We start from the raw sequence: 19,298 nt of genomic DNA on the forward strand, positions 1-19,298 counted from the left end.
CAAATCTCGTGCTATCTGTTCTATGAATGTTTCTAGACAACGCAAGGATCTCTTCACTGGTATTTCTTCTATCCGATTTGCTAATTCTCTAGGAAAATACCTTGGTGTCCCCCTTAAGCATGGCAGAGTTACTAAAGCTGATTTTAATGATGTGGTTGATAAGCTTACTAATAGGCTAGCATCTTGGAAAGGTCGCTTCCTTAATAAAGCTGGTCGGATTTGCCTTGCTAAATCAGTTTTATCTTCTATACCTATTTATAGGATGCAAGTAAGCTTTTTTCCATCAGGTGTGTGCTCTAACATTGATAAGTTTACTAGAAGTTTCATTTGGTGTGGTAGTCATAATCACTGTGTCTTCATTTAGCATCTTGGAGAGTTTTGACGACTCCAAAAAAGTTTGGAGGTCTTGCTCTGCGGGAGTCGCGGTTGGTCAATTTTTCTTTATTAGGAAAGCTAGTTTGGCAAATTTTGATGAATCAAGAGAAACTGTGGGTCAAGATTATGCTTCAAAAATACCTCCAGAATAGAAACCTATTTGCAGTTAAAGCAATGGGTTCTTCATCGTATATATGGAAGTCTATTGTGCACACAGCTTCCGTATTAAAGGAAGGGTTTGTTTGGGAAGTGGGAGCTCTTTCTAAGAATTTCTGGTTTGACTCTTGGTTGCACTCTGGGCCAGTAGGAGCGAGGGTTGAATTTCTTGATATTTGTGAGACTGCTTTGACCATTGAAGATGTTTACCGTGATGGAGTTTGGCATTTGGAGAGGATTTACTCTTTTATTCCTATGGACTTAAGGGAAGACATTCTTAGTTTAGTACATATTTCGGCTTCTGGTCGTGATTTGGGTTGGAGTTGGGAGCACACTCTTTACTCTGCTAAACAAGGATATTTATGGTTAATTCAAAATAAGTTGAATTGGGATAGGAATATCAATTGGCTTTGGAAGGCGCGGGTCCCTGAAAAGTTGAGGCTCCTAGTGTGGCTTTGCCTTCATGATGTTGTACCAACTCAATATCTGCGTTTTCGGCGACATCTCTCCTCCTCATCCTTATGTACACGTTGCAATCAACTTCCGGAGACAATTCTTCATTGTTTTCGAGATTGTGAAGTGGTGCGATCAGTTTGGGTTTCTCTAGGTTTTTCTTATGTGTGTTTCTTTGGCTCTCACGAGGTGCATGATTGGTTCAAGCATGGCCTCCTCAATGAAGGTTGTTCCAAATTTGCAGGTATAATATGGTCAATTTGGCAAGATAGAAATATGGGTAATTTTCAGGGAATTTTTGGATCTGCTGGGTCAATTGCATACAAGGCTCGCAGGTGCATGGTGGATTTTGAATATACAACTCAGAATCGAGTGTCTTGCGTCCAGGGATTAAAATCTCTGTCTTGGTCTCCGCCAGAACCTGGTGCTTGGAAGTTAAATTGTGATGGGAGTGTGAACTTGGGAGATGATTGTGCTGGTTTTGGATGGGTGATTCGCGATAGCTCCAGTCAATGGGTAATGGGATACTCAGGAAATTCCTTTGGATCTAGTGTCATCAAGATGGAGTTGTGGAGTATATGGAAAGGTTTGGCTTGGGCTTGGGAGGCGGGTCTTAAGCTTGTTGTCTGTGAGACAGATTGCGCATCAGCTTTTGAGCTAGTGACTAGTTGGCAAGTTCCACTCTGCCATCTTGAAAAAGAAGTGATACAACTGATCTTTGACTTGAAGTTAAGAAGGGATTGGGATATTCGTTTTGAGCTTATCCCGAGAGAAGCTAATATCGTGGCAGATCGGTTGGCAAAGATGGGATCTGGAGGTAGCGGAGCTGATGAGGTTCACCTTTGGCACCAGCCGCCAGAGGTAGTTTGTCCTCTCTTGCTGTTAAGAACCTGATTTCTTTTCTTTTTCTTTTCTGCTCTTTTGTTTTTTCTCTTGGTTATTCACCAAAAAAGTATAATAATTACTTATTAATAGTAATATATAGTTTTTTATTAAATTAAAATATTTATATTAGAATTTTATCTTTTTAAAGATTTTTATTTAAATAATATTAGTGGTTGAGTTTGTACATATTTTCTCATGATTCATGAATAAAATTTTTAAATTCTCTTGCTTTTATATTAAAATCGATTTGAGCAAGTACAATTTAACTTAGATAAAATTTGTCCTTAAATTACTTTATTTATATTTTAATATTATATTTATTCTTATAATTAAAGTAATATGATTAACATTGTTATCTCTTAAAATTTATTAACATATTTTATCTATTATTAAATTGAAGTAGCTATATTTGTACTTAAAAACAGTTTCATATTTATACTTAGAAACATATTTCTTCTTAGATGCTATACAAAGGCTAATGTAGTTGGAAGTAATTATTTGTTTTAATTCATCCATCTCAAAGTTTAGTACTCTTATAGCTATTCTTTTGACTAACAAAAAAAAAAAATAATAAAGTTGCTAATAAAGACATAAGAAGATAATCTTTTAGAATTTTGTCACAAGATTATAGAATTTCATCTAAATTAAATAAATAGCACTGCTTAATTTAATTATCTCACATGATTAATTTTATACATAATATATATAATATTAAAATTCAATTAACTTAAAATGATCAATAATAAAAAATTTATAATATTATAGTTAATAAAATTCATCCTTCATATTTAGTATTATTTTTTATTAATATAAAATATCATTGAGAACTCGTACCAATAGTTTTTCTATACATATTTTGGCCTTAAGATATTATTAGAAGATAGTCAAATGATAAATAATCTCCTAACATATGATATCGAGCCTATGTACTTGCTTCTTTAATGACATTAAATTTTTTATCCTCTTGTATCAATTCAAGAGTGAAACATGCATCCATATAAATAGCATGGAGCACTTCTCTTATAAATATGTCATGTAAAAATTATAACACTGTTAAAATTATTAATCAAAATACACGAGATAAAAAAATTAATACAAATTAAAACAAAATCAATTCATTTATTGATTTTATTCCAATCAAATCAAATAATTAATATGATTGATTAGTTTTTGTTAATGTAATAAAAAATATTAAATAATTTGATATTGATTTCAAATAAGTTAAATAAATAATTAATTATAATTTTTTAAAATTATTAATTAAAATATATAAGAAAAAATTAATGTAAATTAAAATAAAATTATTTTTTTATTCCAATCAAATTGAATAATAATTAATGTAATTGATTAGTTATAATTAATGTAATTAAATAAAATATTAAATAATTTAATATTTATTTTAATTAAATTAAATAAATAATAATTAATTAATACATTTAAATAAATTAAAAAATATTTTTAATAATATATCACATCAACTATGTTATTAATTGGAAAATTTTGATTTTCATAATATATAATAGATAATAAATTTTAATTATCTATTTGTTATATTCTGTATGTTTAAGTTTAAAAGAATAATTTTTTAATCAGATTAATTTGTTTTTAATAATATTACAAAATAATAATAAAAATTGTAAACATGCTAATTTATTGTTATATATTATTTTTTAAGAATGATACACACTATACTTTTCCAAAAAAAAAAATGTAATTAGCATAGAAAAGTGCAACTATACTTTCTCTCTTTTTCATAAATAAAAGGAATTAAAATGAATTGACTGAATTTATCTTGGCTAAAAACTTAGTCACCAACGCTTTTTTCTTTTCCTATTTTATATAACAACTTGATTTTTTGTTTTTTCTTTCAACTTGGAAATGAATATGAAATTCTTCTTCGGGCACAAATGGTCAGCAAAAGCTGCTGACCAGTTAGCTTGATAAGAGTGCAAAGACAACGAAATGCATAATATATTAGAATATTCAAGATAAATGCATTGGGTACATTTTTGTATATAATATAAATAATAACCGTATGATTGGGTTTTAAGTTGAGTTTAATGATTGTCCCCGTCTCAATGAAAATAAGAATCTGTTTAACAGTTCAAGCCTTCACGTTCATGTGTTACGCTATACGCGTGGAAGATGACCCAATTAAGTTGAATCCCCCTTCAATAACTTACATCTTTCAGGAGTGTTCAAATGTTCGTTTTGATTTGAATATTTGATCGAGTCAGAACCAAAGAGAAAAGTGAAAATACATTCATAGAATCATAGTTGTCATTATTACAATGAATTAATAAATTAAATAATTAATAAAAAAAATTATTGTTGTATAAAAGTGATAAATGGGCTAGTCCAACTTGTTCCACCAAAAACCTGTTTTGTCTAGTGAAGTCTCAAAATTTTATCCCGTCTCACTTAGCAGGTTGGCGAGCTTCTTTTTTTTATTATTAAATCATTAAATATTAAATAATATACATATTTTTATAATTATTTCAATAAATTTATAATTTTTAAAAATATAAAAAAATTATAATTTTTAAATTCACAAACATTAAAGTATTTATAATTCTAAATATCTAATAAACATAATTAACAACCAAATTTTTTGAAACAAAATAATAAAACCAACATTATTCAAAATATATAATTAAATATCTTCAAGTCTTTTCTAATTAATCAAACATAAAACATAATCTAAATTATAACTTAAATAAAAAAATAATGGGCCCGCTAGGCAAGCTCGCCCCATCCTACCGAAATCCGTCAAAATCCACGAATTAGACGAACTTTTTTATTATAGCGGTCTCACAACTTTAGCCCGACCAGGGACGGATGTATGTATATGAGTGTGGGGGCAATTGCCCCCACCCCCACTACGATTTGAAATTTTTTTGAGTAGTATATGATAATAATATTTATTTGTCCCACTAAATTATTAAATTTGACCTCACAATAATTTTTTACTTAAATTTTGGTATTTCATAGTCAATTTAAAAATTTTATATTAGATGTCATTAGAATGATCAATTCTCAATTTAAATAAAATTTGTATTTTTTCTTAGAAATCAACTCGAAAGAGTATTATTTATCTTTTTTTATATTAGTTTTAATTTTTTCTGTAACTACATTAATTGAAAGAACTTTTTCAACTATGAATCTTAATAAGAATTGACTTCTAATTATATAAGAAGTAAATTTCTAAATAAGTATTTACTTATATATATGTAAAAGAAATACTACACATCCAAGTCTTTTTATGAACCAAGTCTAACTAAGTTAAACAATAAAATTTAAAATAATATTAGTCATAACTGATTTTTGTTGTCTTAGACAAATTTGATTGGACTTGGTTAATAAAAAAATATGAATATGTAGCATTATCCTATATAAAAAGACAGATATTTATAAGGGTACAATATATTTTTTTTTCCCCGAAGTTTGGCAAAAATTTTAAAAATACACCTAAGTTTTATTTTGTTTCAATTTTGTCCTAAAAGTTTTCGATTTGCATCAAATATACCCTCGAAGACTAAATTTTCAAAAAATTTAAGACCAATATAACAATAATACTTGAAAATTATGCTTGATTTGCTTGTGTTGAGGGTTGTTCTTATGAAATTGTTGTTGAATCGATCTTAAATTTTTTGAAAAATTAGCTGTCAGGAGTATATTTGATGCAAATCGAAAATTTTTGGGACAAAATTGAAACAAAATAAAACTTAGGAATTTTTTAAAACTTTTATCAAACTTTAAGGACAAAAAATATACTTTATCCTATTTATAAATGATTATTTTAGTGTTTTAATTTGTAAAATTAGATATTATAAAAACTAATCATGTTATATTTACATCGAAAATAACTACCTATGGATATATATTGAAATAAAAAATACACATTAAAATAAATTAAATAATACATATATTTATATATGAATACATAATGATTAATAAATAATTTGATAACTAATTTTTATGTACACATAATATTTTTATTATAAAAATTATTATATATATATATATATATATAATTTTTTTTTGCCCCCACTATCAAAATTTTCTGGATCCAACACTGGCTCGACCCATCTTTTTTGGCAAGTTACGCAAGTCACAGCTATCCCTATTGTTGTGCAAACTGCTTAATTTAGAATATCAGTCTCACATATGACATCTCTATGACTAACATCCCAAACAAGAATAAAATCTCTTTAAATGGCAAATAATTTTCTATAAAAAACACTACTACTAGTTAAAACTCCCATTCAGCCTCGTTGTCAATTACCACTCCAATCTCTACTCACATAAATAAAGTCAATTTTGTCTCTACTGCTACGAAAATTGGCATCACAATTAATCTCACACGTATCATGAGAAGGCAATATCCAACTATTACTAATAGAAGGAGGCAAAGAAACACAATTCATCTCAAAAAAAGGGACCTAAGTTCCTACGCTGAAACTAGAGCCAAACCTATGATTTTATTCGGTGACCACAGTTTGTATAAATTAAAAATATCATTATTCCTTTATCGCCAAATCCACCAAAAAACCCACAAAAATTTAAAAGCTTGTCCCTTACTATTTTTCAAGAACCAAAAATACATATTTTGAAGTTGAAAATTAATTTGTAGATTTTGCCAAACAATTCGAACTTTCACACAACTTCTAGCACAATGTAAGACAATTTTTAAAAAGGCAAGACACCTAAGACACCTAATTGATTATAAAATGTAAATATAAACCATTAAATTTTGGATACAATTTAAATATAATTAATTCAGTCGTTGTATTAAATATGCAATTTACATGTTAAAAAGTGCCATAAATTTGAATATTTTAACTACTTAAACTAATTCAACCCGAATTTATTGATTCCGTTTGAATGTTTTTATTGATGCTGTCAAGCCCTTTCATTAAACATTCCTATTTCACATAAATTTAAAATTTGTATTTTAAAATTGGGTTAATAGTCAAAATCGTCCTTAGAGGATTACCTAATCTTTATTTTGGTCCCCAAAAGATAAACAATCAAAGTAATCTTTGAAAGATAACTGCATTGGTCAAGTTCATCCTTCCGCCATCTAAGTAGCTGACGTGACTAATATTTACTGACTTGGAACGTTAACTGATAGCGTAGCAATCTCAAAAACGACATAACTTTGTTTTTTCCCCCCAAGTTGTGACGACGTCGTTTGATCTCCATAATGGATATTCAAACGTTTCTCCCCATCACTACTCCTCGATTTCTTCCTTTGAAAGTGCGATCTAGAACTTTCTCGAGCATTGTCCCTCCCTCGTTGTTCGCCGCTTCCACTCCTTCACCATTTCTGCTCATTGACTTTCCACCCGTAATTGTCGGCACCGTCTGCTTCCTCGGCCTCAGGCTCCACGGCTTCTGCACCGCCTCTTCCGTCCTGGCTACTTCAGCTACCTTGCTGTCATTCTGCTTCTCCTTCTCCTCTTCGGCCTCATGCTCGTTATTAGTGTTGGTGATGCGGTTATGAAGTGGAGGAGTGTGGTGTTTGTTTTGGTTGTGGCTGTTGCTATGGTGGTTGGAAGGGAAAATAGCATAGCGGTTGGTTCTCGGTGGTTGCGATCTGACACATGATAGGCGGTTATCGGAGTCAGAGTCATGCTCGTGATCAAAGACAAGGTGGCGGAAGCGGTGGTGGTGGTTGTTGTTGTTGGAGATGGTTACGTGGTGGCTCTTGACAATGCCGGTACCTCTCTATTTCAAAAACAGTAAAGTGAAGTTGTGAAGAGGCTGAGACTTCAACGGTGCTGTAGCCATTCACACACGTTTTCTCTTCTTTGTTTCGCTAGTAAAAAAGAAGAACAACAATAAAAGTTGGTTGAAACTCGAAACGTTGTCGTATAGAAGGTGAAAAAGTGAAAAATCCTAGAATAAGGAAAAAAAATTGAATGAGAGATGATTTTAGAAGATTGTGATGAATTTAGAATTAAGTTCCTAACATTGGAATTGATTTGAGTTAATTTAACAAACTTATCTGTTCAACATCAACATAACTAAAGTTTGAAGTGTGCTACACTGTTAGTTCAGTTAATACCGAGATGATGGAAGAATGAATTCGACCAATACAATTATCTTTTAAGAATTACGTTGATTAATTTTATTTTTTGGGGACCAAAATAAAGATTAAATAATTTTTTGGAGACAATTTTTTTTTAGTATCTAATCTAATTATATTTTATCTTTGCTTTAAAGCTTAACCTTCTAAACTTTAAAATTTTAAATAAACAATAGCAATGGCTTTTCTTTTACAATTTCGGCCACCAATCCCCGACAGATTCCAAGATGTAAGAAAGAAAAGCACAAGCAAAAGACAAAAGCAAATTAGGTCGATAGTAACATTTACTTTAATTTCTTAATTAGTTATTTAACATTTTTTCTTATAATAAATAAATACTAGTAACTTATGACACATACATTCTCTTTGTTAAGCACTAGTATCTCCTTATCAAAATTTTCTAATATAATAAAATTATTAAATTAAATTTATTCATTTAAAATTATAATATTCAACAATTTAAAGGATTAAATCAAAATATTAACTATTTTATCTTTAATATTAAAGCAGATCTTTCAAGAATTTTGATATATGATAAAAATCAAGGACACGTGTCTACTTCTGATAGGACACTTTGGTTTAACCGACGTTACCCTAACCTTGACTATAAATGGTTAAATACTGATAGCTGGCCACAATTTCTGAGTTTCTCATCTCTCAAAAATCAAAATCACAATTGGCAGCAACTCGCATATTCCCCACAAAAGCACACATATTCTCCCAAACAGTAACATTCTCCTACACTTGTTACCACGGTAGACTCTGTCCTTCAAATCAAAGTAAAATCAATTCTCACCGTCGATCTTTTATTTCAAAATCTATTCTACCATCTTACTGACGCGGAACACCAAACTACTGTGCAACCCTCGATAGTGAACAACCACCATTTTGCTCTAATTTTCCTCGTGAAACCAACCTAGGCTAATACGGCATCGTTTAACACACGCTACGTCACAAAAACGACGTCGCAAGTGAGTGAAGGCGAGAGAGGGGAAAAAAGGAAAAAGAAAAAAAAAAAAGAAGAAGGAAAACCTTGTTTTGAAATTTCCCTAGCTAAGTCGACGAAGTAAAGAAGAGAACAAAGAGAGTGTGGAATGGGGGAAAGGAAATGCTTGATACTCAGTTTTGGTTCAATCTTCTGATAGTTGAAGTTTGATTCTTTTTAAAGCGATACGTTGCGTTTTGGAGTTTTGGTGTTAGTGTGGATTCGGTTTAGTGAGGGAAGGGTTCGTGAAATTTTTTGACCGATAAGGAAAAAAAAAATAGAAATTGGAGATGCAAACGGAGGCTAGGGTTGGCGTGGCGGTGGAGGGAGGTGTGAGGAAGCTGGTTCAGCCGCCGCAGCAGAAGCCACAGCAGCTTGGGACGGTGTCGCAGCTTCTCGCAGGAGGAGTCGCCGGCGCCCTCGCCAAGACCTGTACGGCGCCGCTTGCGAGACTCACCATCCTCTTTCAGGTTCCAAATTTATGGTCAATTGTTTTTTTTTTATTAATTACTACTTTTTAAGGGGAAAAAATTGAACTTTTTGGTGCTTATACTGAAACTTTGCCACAAATTTTCTGAATATTTTTTCTGTATTATTATTGTCATGAAAGAAATTTTCAGTTGGGAACTAGCGAACTAGTTTTGGTCCAAAATTCAGTGTTTTTTTATTATTAAATTGGAAGAAAAAGGGAATGGTGGATTAATGATAAGCTGGGAAGCGAAAAGAATGAACTTCGAACTTCTTTTGAGTATAGTTTGGGGTATGTTGTGTTTAGCTCCACATTGATTTTGGGGAGTTGGGTGTTTGAATATAATTTCCTTCCTTATTTAGTTTTATTCTTTTGCCAGAAATTTTACCATGTTACATCACCCGTTTTAGAGGATGCATATATTTTCAATGACTTCAATCCTGTTCATTTTCTATTTTATTATCTGATCTATGTCTAGCGTACCATACTTTTCTAATTTTTGCCATCTTTTAGGTTCAAGGCATGCATTCTAATGTTGCAACTTTGAGAAAACTCAGCATATGGAGTGAGGCTTCAAGAATTATTCATGAAGAGGGATTTCGAGCTTTCTGGAAAGGAAATTTGGTTACAATTGCTCACCGCCTACCCTATTCGTCTGTTAACTTTTATGCATATGAGCACTACAAGAAGGTTATTCCTATTCTGATGCATATATTTATTTTCATTGGACTATCTTACAGAGAAATTTTTTATTTAATAAGTTTTTATTGTTCTAAGATTGGTTATTTGTGCAGTTATTGAAGACAATTCCTGTATTGCAAAGTCATACAGATAATGTCAGCGCAGATCTTTGCATACAGTTTGTAGGTGGTGGTCTGGCAGGAATAACTGCTTCTGCATCTACTTATCCGTTGGATCTTGTAAGAACACGGCTTGCTGCTCAGGTGAGATTTAAATATTTAGCGTTTTTGTCTTATTTAACATTCACTCCTTTAGTCTGCCTGGCCTTATGAATTTTGCCAATATGTATGGTTTAAGTTCTAGATTTTCATCCAACATTTGTGCCTGAGTTGTCATCCCAGTCAATTTAATTTTGTCCCTTATAATCAGAATCAATTGCATAAGTAGTCTGTGTTGCACCTTAGTCACTTGTATGCAACGAGCTTTGTGCAAATCTGAACGCTTATTGCCTTATCTTGAAGTCAGATTATATACCTTTGATGTTCATTTAGTCTTGGTGAATTTTGATGTGTAATGTGCTTAATATCAATTGCTGATACTAAAATAATGCAGACAAACACCGCATACTATAGTGGTATATTTAATGCTTTACAAACTATTAGCAAGGAAGAGGGAATATTTGGCCTTTACAAGGGACTTGGAACTACACTCTTGGTATGCCGTTATTAACAACTTAGCACTTTAATATATTACTTGTAAAAGTGTGTTTCTTTCTGTTAGTAAGATGCATCTCCTGGTGTTAATGCAGACTGTAGGACCAAGTATAGCAATAAGCTTCACTGTATATGAAAGCATGAGATCTTATTGGCAATCAAATAGGTAATCAGTCCACAAATTAATATAGTGTTAACATGACCTCTACCTTTGCCTTATTTGATATATTCTATAGCCAGCATGATATTGATGTTCATTATCTATCTGTCCCACATCAGACCCAATGATTCAGCTGCTGTTGTCAGTCTGGCTTGTGGCAGTCTTTCAGGCATTGCATCGTCAACAGGTGAGTGATCTAAAGGCAAATTGATTAGTTGAACTAAGGTGATCCTTGATTCCTTGTCACAAATATTCTTGATATCTTGAACCTTTGTTGTGCCTTGTTACACTAATATTTTGACAATTTGCAGTTTTGATGTTTCTTGCAACTTGGTAGTTTACCTTTTTCCTACATCTCTAAGTAGTATGCCATTGGAGCATTTAATATAGTTCTGTTTTATCTCATTATTAGATTTGCAATTACAGTTAAGAATCCTTCACTCAAACTATTGAATTGCTAAACCCTAGAATATTAAAGGAGTTAATGTCTGTAGTACTTTACTATGCTTTTGATGCAGACAAAGAGAGTCTGGTGCAGGAAGTGCACCAAGTATCTAACCAGATTGACCCCTAGAACCAGAGACCAGGTTGGAATTGTTATTTTATCTCTGGCATATGAGAAGTTAGTAAGGAAGACAACAAACCAAACCTTTTCCTGTCTCTCTATTAACTTTATTATTATATAAGCTCAAGTAATCATCTTTCCAAGTTTTATTACTTGACATGTCTCCCCAAGCTAACCTATGCAGTGAATTCTATCATGGGGTGGCATTACTGATGAAAATTTCCTGAGTTATCAAATGTGAGAGGCGTCCTCTTTGAGGTATGCTTCTCACTTAGGCTTACCTATCACCTGATGCTTGGTTTGGTATCAGAATCCTTCAAGCATTGTTGATATGTTTCTGAGGAATCTGTTCTTGCTGCTTTTATAGTGTTCCTTTCAGCATAGTCCAAAATGAAGGAGATTTTGGTCAAAGGAAACATAGCATACTATAATCGAGTTCCTTCTGATGAAAGTAAATGAATTAAAGGAAATCTCACTACAGTTCTTTGTGGGGGAGTAAACTAAATCTTATATATTTCTTGTCTTTGTATAACTAAGGCTCTGTTTTGTTTTGCATCTTTTATGTTCTGGATTTGTTGAATGCTTATTTTCTTTACAATTGTTTTATGGTTTTATCAAATTTGATGACTAATATGAACAAGTTATGATCTCATCTACAATACAATCCTGTGCTAAATTGAATTTCTTACAAGAATGGATATGGTTCAATTCATCTGTTATGTAATATGCAGCAACATTTCCCTTGGATCTTGTGAGGCGCCGGAAGCAACTGGAAGGGGCTGGTGGGCGAGCCCGTGTGTATACAATGGGCCTCTTTGGTATGTTCAGGCACATTATTCGGACTGAAGGTCTGCGAGGTCTATACAGAGGAATTTTGCCTGAATACTACAAGGTGGTGCCTGGTGTAGGCATTTGCTTTATGACCTACGATACACTGAAGAAGCTTTTAGCCGACATTTCTGCATAATCGCACAATTCTGCTTTGGAGTTCCGAGATACAATTAAGTCGATAAAGTTATATACTGATTTAAGTTCGTAAGTTATACTGATTTAAGTTGATTATATTTCATGGGTTCGCATGGTGGCAATTTTGTGATGCTGCTGTGGGGATTGCAATTTTTCCCTGTACAGATCATCAAGAACATTTAATATTTACCCGTTAGCAGTCTTGTATTCTCATGTGGTCTTCTCTGTCTTGCGCTTGCTCTCTCTGGAAGACAGAGTATTGGAATGAACTATAATATCAGCAACTGAATGCCTTAAGGAGACAGTTTTTGCACATGGAATCTATATACTGTCTTTGTTCACCAGATGAAGTTGAAGATATCCATGTGATTGTAGGCTTTCAGTGTTGTCCAGCATTGCTGTTTTTTCCCTCAAGAAGGATCGTTATTTCAGAAGTGACCTATTCTTACTAATAGAGTAGTTATAGTTAGTAGTTACATGTCATTTTAGTTAGAGTACATTGTCTTACATTCATATTATGAGTAGTTTCAAGAGTTGTCATTTAGAGGAAATCTTTTTCTTACAAATAACAATTAATCTCAAGTGGAATCTTAGTTGGGAACAAATTTGTTGTGAATTAGAAATTTTATGCAGAATATGTTTATAAGAGAAATGTTGATCAACATTGTCAACATAGATCAAGAAACATTTTTGTTTCTCTTTTGCTCAATGGAAGTAAAACTTGTTGAATACAAGCCTACAAGGTTGTGTCTTGAGTTTTAAACCATACAAGACCAATCACTTGTTAAATCAAAATAAAAAAGAAAGTTCTCCAACCCATAATAAGTGATGAACTTGTGTTCTCACTTTTCAGTTTGACTTTTGACTACTCTGGTAGAAGACCAGTGTAACGAATATGGTCAAGAATGGCACGTAAACCATATTTATTAACAGCTTCATTTGCAGCTCTAAAGCCACCACCATAAGCAGGGGAAGAATCATTTGCAATCTGATTCAAGAAAAACTCTCCCAACTTGTTTTCAACATGAGACTTTGCTCCTTTCTTTGAGGAAGAGGAGGATGAAGAAGGATAAGATGATGATGCTGCTGCTGCAGATGTTGATGGCATTACTTCTGACTCAAGCCACATGTATGAGAGAACCTGACATATACCTTCCTCTACTTCAGGATTAAGGTTGCGGTAACCTGCTTTGATCAACATAAATATGATGTTATTATTACGTATACTGAGAGTATAATACAAAGATAATGATGAAAATGTCTGTCACCTTTAAGTCTTAACCATGCATGCATCAACTCATGTGCAAGGATGGCACCTGTGAGTAGCCTGCATCAGATACAAATATCAAATACTTCTAGCATGTACATGATAAAAACATGGTTTTGAGAATCGGACCAAACTGACCGGTTCGACTTAGTTAACTAGAAATCGACTATTAAATCGATTAGGTTTAAGGTAAATAGTTTGACAAAAAAAATCGATTAAAAAATTGGTTAATTAGTTAAATCGGTACTATTTTCCAAAATCAATTTTATTTAAAATCACTTTTTTAATTATATATTTTATATATAAATATATTATTTTATTATATCCAGTTTAATTTTGGTTAAATTTTTTAATTTTTAAATTCTAAACCTTAAGATGATATATTGTCATGTAAATTTATATCATCCTTTATGCACTTTTAAGAGAAAAAGGTATTTGTATTTGAGTGAGAATAAGCATTTACTCTTGTAGTTACCTTGGAAGACCATATAGGACAAGAATTGCTGTAACTTCACATCTTCTAACCAGCATTTGATTTTGAGTTCTCGTCATTCGTCGATGGCCTCCATGTCTTGGCTTTCTATGTATCTGACACATGAAATCGCAAGATACTGTAATTCCCAGACAAATGTTCAATGTATTTTTAAAGAAAAATTTTTCTAATTTCATACACTGGTGATAGTCTGCTCTTCTGAAAGGCATATGCCCCTTGTTTCTGGCATGTGATGAACAGCCTGCAAGAAGCCATACATAGTAAACGATGACATCATTGACTGAATTATTTCATGTCAAATTTTGGTAAAAAGTTAGACAAATTAGTCCTATCGTTATTTAATAGACATAACAGCTATAAGAATTTTTAAAATTCTCAAACTAGTCCTTCCATGTATACGAAGTTACGAGCAATCTAATGTAAGGACGAAGTTGTCTAACAAAATAAAAGTTTGGAGATTAATTTAGGGATTAAAATTTGTTGAGAATCAAAATGTCTGACTAAAAATTTCTTAGGGACTGATTTGGTGTATGACATGTGACTAAACATCATATGCAGTGAGACTTGGAAAGGTATATATATAAAAAAAACATTGGATGGAACTTTTCTTACATTTTTCTCCCCAACAATAGCTTCATTGAGTGCTTCTCTGGCCACAAGAAGCATGGGAATTTGTTGACCTATTTTCATATTCATCCCTTCATAGTAATCTCTGATAGAATGATAAAGAGGCTGGCAATCACCAGTGTCTATTATCGCAGATTCCATGCACTCCATGCACAAACTTCTTCCATCTTCAAGTCTATAGTATTTTACATTCCGAGGCTTCAAAGAAAACACAGATTCAGAAAAAATAAGGGCCTTCTTTACATGTTTCACAGAACTGAAATTATTGAACATATAAAGACTAATAGTTATAGCTGTATTGTACCTCCAATCTTTCGCAACTGCAGCAGCGAGATGTATAATCATATTCATGAGATGGACAGTATTTTTGGGACCAAAAAGGGTGGCACCTATACTCAATCAATCCAGCAGCATTTATAGGAATCTGAAATCACAAAACATGAATGCATATTTTCAATAATTTTAAGAGTCCTGTTTCATGAAGATTACTAGGAGGTATATGAATGCATAGAAATTGACTACCATACTCAGAGGAATATAACAATGATAAGGTAGAGATATCTGAACTAGTAATGGCTCAATGATCTTACAAATTGGAAGCAAACTTCACATTTTGGGTGAGTCAACTCTTTAAAACAGGACTTGTGATATGGATGCTTCCCTGACAAAGAAAACTTGCATCAAAAGAAAAAAGAGACAGTAAGAGAATGATGAAAGACAAGTATGAAAACTAATATTTCTGCAGCACTATACAACTTTGGTGACAATCCAAAACAACATTCATTTGTGGGAAATATCTGAAGTATTTTACACATGTGAGTGCATTTGCATGCTGTGTCTGAAAAATGTGTAGAAAACTATAAACAAACAAAACCAAACATCCAACAAGTATCAGAGGATCAAGATCAAACTACCTCGCGCTCGGTAATGGGATACTGACAAGCGTGACAACGAAAGCAATCTGGATGAAAATAAGTATCCAAGCATCCCAAACAATTTCCATAGAGTATCTCTTGGTTACACCCTCCACATATTTTTCTATTCAAAAGCAAAATACTCATTACAAAGTTATAAATGGTAGTAATATGAGTTTGATTTTGATTATATATTTAGATAGATGGAAGTGGTAGGCTTTAGTCCCCCTCTTATCCCTTGTATTTTTCATTTCAGAGAAAACTAGATTATTAGAATAGATTCCTTATATTTATTCTATCTGATTCTCGAATCAAATAATAATACATAGATATTTTCCTGAGATAAGTATATGCCGTTTTGTTAGTTATTTCAAAACAGACTTTCACATGTCACAATATGATTTGTGAACGAGATGGAGTTAGATGTAAGAAACTTGATGCAAGTTTATGCTTTTCAAAATTCCTCTTGAGGCCTTCTTTAGAGGTTGAGGAGTTGAAGCAAGGTGGTGACTGTATGCCAGCAAATGCATCTAGTTTCTTTTCAACTTTTCTTAATTTGTTTGGAAAAGGTACTGAAAGAACAGATTCTTATTCCTTTTTCAACTTGGTTCATTTGAAAAAACAAGAAATGATGCACCAGGACCATCAATCCATCATTTATTGATATGAAGTCTTTTATCTTCATGAAAATTTTCTTAAACATTGAAAGTATTTGATCAATGAAAAAGATAAATAAAACTTTATGTATAGTAATTTACATTTACATCTGGTTAGATGCTTCCATGTAAATAAAGTGATTTTCTTTTTTTAGTTTTTATTTTTTGGTGAGATGGTGAACACAAAAGATCATTATATATATATAGCCTGAAAAATCTTGAGGATGTGGAAAAAGCATAAAAAGTTATTTCAATTTGTTCTATATGACCAATATCAATAACCTTGATATTGACTAAAGTGGAATAAAACAATTGAACTATGGCATCCATATTTCAGTAAAAGATTCAGTTTTACCTATAATCTCTGGGGTAATATGGAGCAGCATTATATGGAGGGTATGCAGATGAGTTCAAACTATCTTGAAGTGCTTTTCCATAATCATCATTGTCTGTCCCCCAGTTATATCCTTCATGTGCTAACAAATAAAATCAAAGTTTAAAAAGCTATGGTCAGAAGGATCATGATAGCATGGAAATAAACATTTCTTTGAAAATTAAGTACCTACCATTTGGTCGCTTTAAATCTTCTGCTGAAGATCGTGACATCGCATGGCCGAGATCATCATTCTCCCTGTTATGAGCTCTAGAACCATCATCCTAGTTACATCAGCAGTATTATTCAAGATATTCTCTTGTCCTTAATCAAGCATGTAATGGTAAATAAATTCAATAAAGTTCTTCATCAAAGCAATTGATAGTTGGAAGTGAATAATAATTTTCGGTTTCACAAAGCTGAATAATCAATCTAGAGGGGGCATAATTATATGGCATATGCTTAAAACAATTGTTCAGAAAGAGCTGACATGACTTATCAATAAAGGATGCACATGATTCATAAATCATAAGAAATCCATAAATTTCTGGTCCACAAGATACAAAGTAGATTTATGACATTGAATGAAATGTCATCACTTGGATTTGGATATGAAATCTATTTGTACAGTTGTAGGGAAGCATGATGATGACATTCAAATTTTCCCATTTTTTTCATTGAAATCAATGAAACTGTTCTGTTGTTAAAACACAGTGAGAATTCAAATTGACATTAGTACAAAACAAGTTATGCATTGATAAAAAGAGAAGAAGTCACTCAGATGTTCTAACTTTTAAGGAACTATTAAGCATCAGGAGAATGCAACATGAGTGTATAATTCGAATCATAGAAAGGAGAAATATGTCTGTAAAATTCAATTTTGCTAATAGCTATAACTTTTGACTTAGTGGTAAGTGCTTGATTCTACTAGCAACTTGCATTCTTTACTTTGAGGAAAGCAACAATAGACATCATTGAAGAGAATAGGTAATTTAGAGTTTACAAATGGTCTAGGGGGTGCGCGCCAAGCGATGTTTTCCTCGTCCGGTTCTTGCAGGCGACGGCCACCTCTTCCTCTATTGGACCCTCCTTTGAAAAGCTTACTTAACCATTTCATGAAACTAGGCCTTCTCTCTGAGCGTGAAGAACTATAATCCCCTGCTTACAACCAAAATGTTTCAATCAGAATTAGAACCACCATATGAAAAGTGTAACTAAATTGAAAGACTTTGAGAATACCCATCAATTAAATCAACAGAAAGTAGTTGAAAGTTCAATTAATAGCTTCATACCATATATACATGGATGAGAAAAGTGATTGATATCTGAAGGAGGAGCCATATATGAGATAGAGACTTTGAGAGAAGAAAAAGTGAAGAAAGAGGAAGGAAAAGGACAGGAGGGAGAGAAAGAAGAAAGAGGTTGGAGAATGAGAGGTAGGAAACAAGTTCCATGGAATGAAAGAAAGAAGGAAGGTTGGTTAATAGTAGTAGTAGTTGAAGGGTGGTGATGAGGGAGAGGAATCTGTGAGATTCTTGGCTTGGAAAGCAATGAAGAGAAAGTTAGAGGATGGAAGAAAGATGGGGTTGTAGAGGAGGGGGAATCTGATGTGGATTGTAGAGAATCAAAGTGGATTTAGAGAGAGAAACAAAATGTGGGAAAAAAGAAAAAGGGTAGGAAAAGAAAAAGAAGTGCTGTGTTTGCACGCATGCATGAAGCAGAAACAGAAGAAGCAGAAGCAGAAGTTGAAACTTGAAAGTAGTTGTAGTGTTTATAACTAACTAACTGTACTTCAATTTCTTTTCTCTTTGTTGCTTTTTCACATGCCTCTTCTTGGGTTTCCAAGAACTTTTGCCGGGTAACAAAGAGTATAGAGACAGTTTTCAGTTTCAGGTTTTCCTTCTTTTGTTAACTGTCAACTTCAACCATTTTTGTGATTATTCATAGAATAATACCATGTCTTTTATGTGCCCAATTTTATTTGGAACACAACAATGTTAAGTTGTTTTTAGAATGACTTGTAACATTGTTCATTTTTTGAGGACAAAAGTGGATGCCAATTTATACACATGAATAACAGATAATCATTTATCCCAAAGACAAACTACTCTAATCATTCTAAAATATTATATTGATCTTCATTTATTAAACTTATTAGTTAAATTATATTTTTAACTAATTATAAAATGATAATCTTCTGTATCAAATATAATAATGTATAGATATTAAGTAGAAATAATTTAGGATTTAGAATGTACCGAAAAAAAAAAACAAATAAATTTTTAATAAATTTAAATATAAAAACTAATTTATCCCTCCAAAAGAATTAAAAATCTCTATCTCCTCGTCGTCTCATTCCTCTTCTTCTTTCATGAATTCTTTCATTTTACTATCTATCACTCAACAATGTTTTTTTAACCAAAATTTAAAATCACTACACTAACTAGGGTGGCAATGAATAAGGTAGGA

At 32.3% G+C, this 19,298-nt stretch overlaps 2 protein-coding genes across 7 annotated transcripts; one reads left to right on the forward strand and one right to left on the reverse strand.

The window, feature by feature from the left end:
• Positions 1-8,581: 8,581 nt before the first annotated feature.
• Positions 8,582-13,104, forward strand: LOC112767425 (uncharacterized). Of its 6 annotated transcripts, XR_011874979.1 has the most exons (9): positions 8,582-9,415; positions 9,928-10,104; positions 10,209-10,358; positions 10,708-10,809; positions 10,904-10,974; positions 11,088-11,155; positions 11,487-11,791; positions 11,901-11,984; positions 12,265-13,104. XR_011874979.1 is itself a non-coding variant. In XM_025813283.3 (7 exons), the coding sequence occupies exons 1-7, from the start codon at positions 9,236-9,238 to the stop codon at positions 11,540-11,542; spliced, it is 804 nt and encodes a 267-aa protein (XP_025669068.1). In that variant the 5' UTR covers positions 8,582-9,235; the 3' UTR covers positions 11,543-13,104. The 6 variants fall into 6 exon arrangements, 2 of the variants coding, with proteins under 2 accessions (XP_025669068.1, XP_025669065.1); XR_011874976.1 differs by having other exon boundaries at positions 11,901-13,104; XR_011874977.1 differs by lacking the exon at positions 11,901-11,984.
• A 68-nt stretch (positions 13,105-13,172) lies between these two features.
• Positions 13,173-18,861, reverse strand: LOC112767423 (protein DA1-related 2). The gene is made up of 12 exons (XM_025813279.3): positions 18,122-18,861; positions 17,833-17,987; positions 17,023-17,113; positions 16,812-16,932; positions 15,801-15,924; positions 15,477-15,560; positions 15,191-15,310; positions 14,872-15,084; positions 14,438-14,500; positions 14,242-14,354; positions 13,768-13,826; positions 13,173-13,684 (listed from the first exon to the last, which is right to left on the reverse strand). Exons 1-12 carry the CDS (start codon positions 18,168-18,170, stop codon positions 13,365-13,367), a joined length of 1,512 nt encoding a protein of 503 aa, XP_025669064.1. The 5' UTR covers positions 18,171-18,861; the 3' UTR covers positions 13,173-13,364.
• Positions 18,862-19,298: the final 437 nt, after the last annotated feature.

This window comes from Arachis hypogaea, chromosome 17 (assembly GCF_003086295.3).
Source record: "Arachis hypogaea cultivar Tifrunner chromosome 17, arahy.Tifrunner.gnm2.J5K5, whole genome shotgun sequence".
Lineage (NCBI taxonomy): Eukaryota > Viridiplantae > Streptophyta > Magnoliopsida > Fabales > Fabaceae > Arachis > Arachis hypogaea.

Coding starts and splice junctions, on each gene's coding strand:
- LOC112767425 (XM_025813280.3), top strand. CDS start 9,236: ATGCAAACGGAGGCTAGGGTTGGCGTGGCGGTGGAGGGAGGTGTGAGG. Junction 10,105..10,208: donor CATATGAGCACTACAAGAAG/GTTATTCCTATT, acceptor TTATTTGTGCAG/TTATTGAAGACAATTCCTGT. Junction 10,975..11,087: donor TCTTATTGGCAATCAAATAG/GTAATCAGTCCA, acceptor GTCCCACATCAG/ACCCAATGATTCAGCTGCTG.
- LOC112767423 (XM_025813279.3), bottom strand. CDS start 18,170: ATGGCTCCTCCTTCAGATATCAATCACTTTTCTCATCCATGTATATAT. Junction 15,925..16,811: donor TATTACCCCAGAGATTATAG/GTAAAACTGAAT, acceptor GCTTTTGAATAG/AAAAATATGTGGAGGGTGTA. Junction 15,085..15,190: donor GCAGTTGCGAAAGATTGGAG/GTACAATACAGC, acceptor TTTTCTTTGAAG/CCTCGGAATGTAAAATACTA.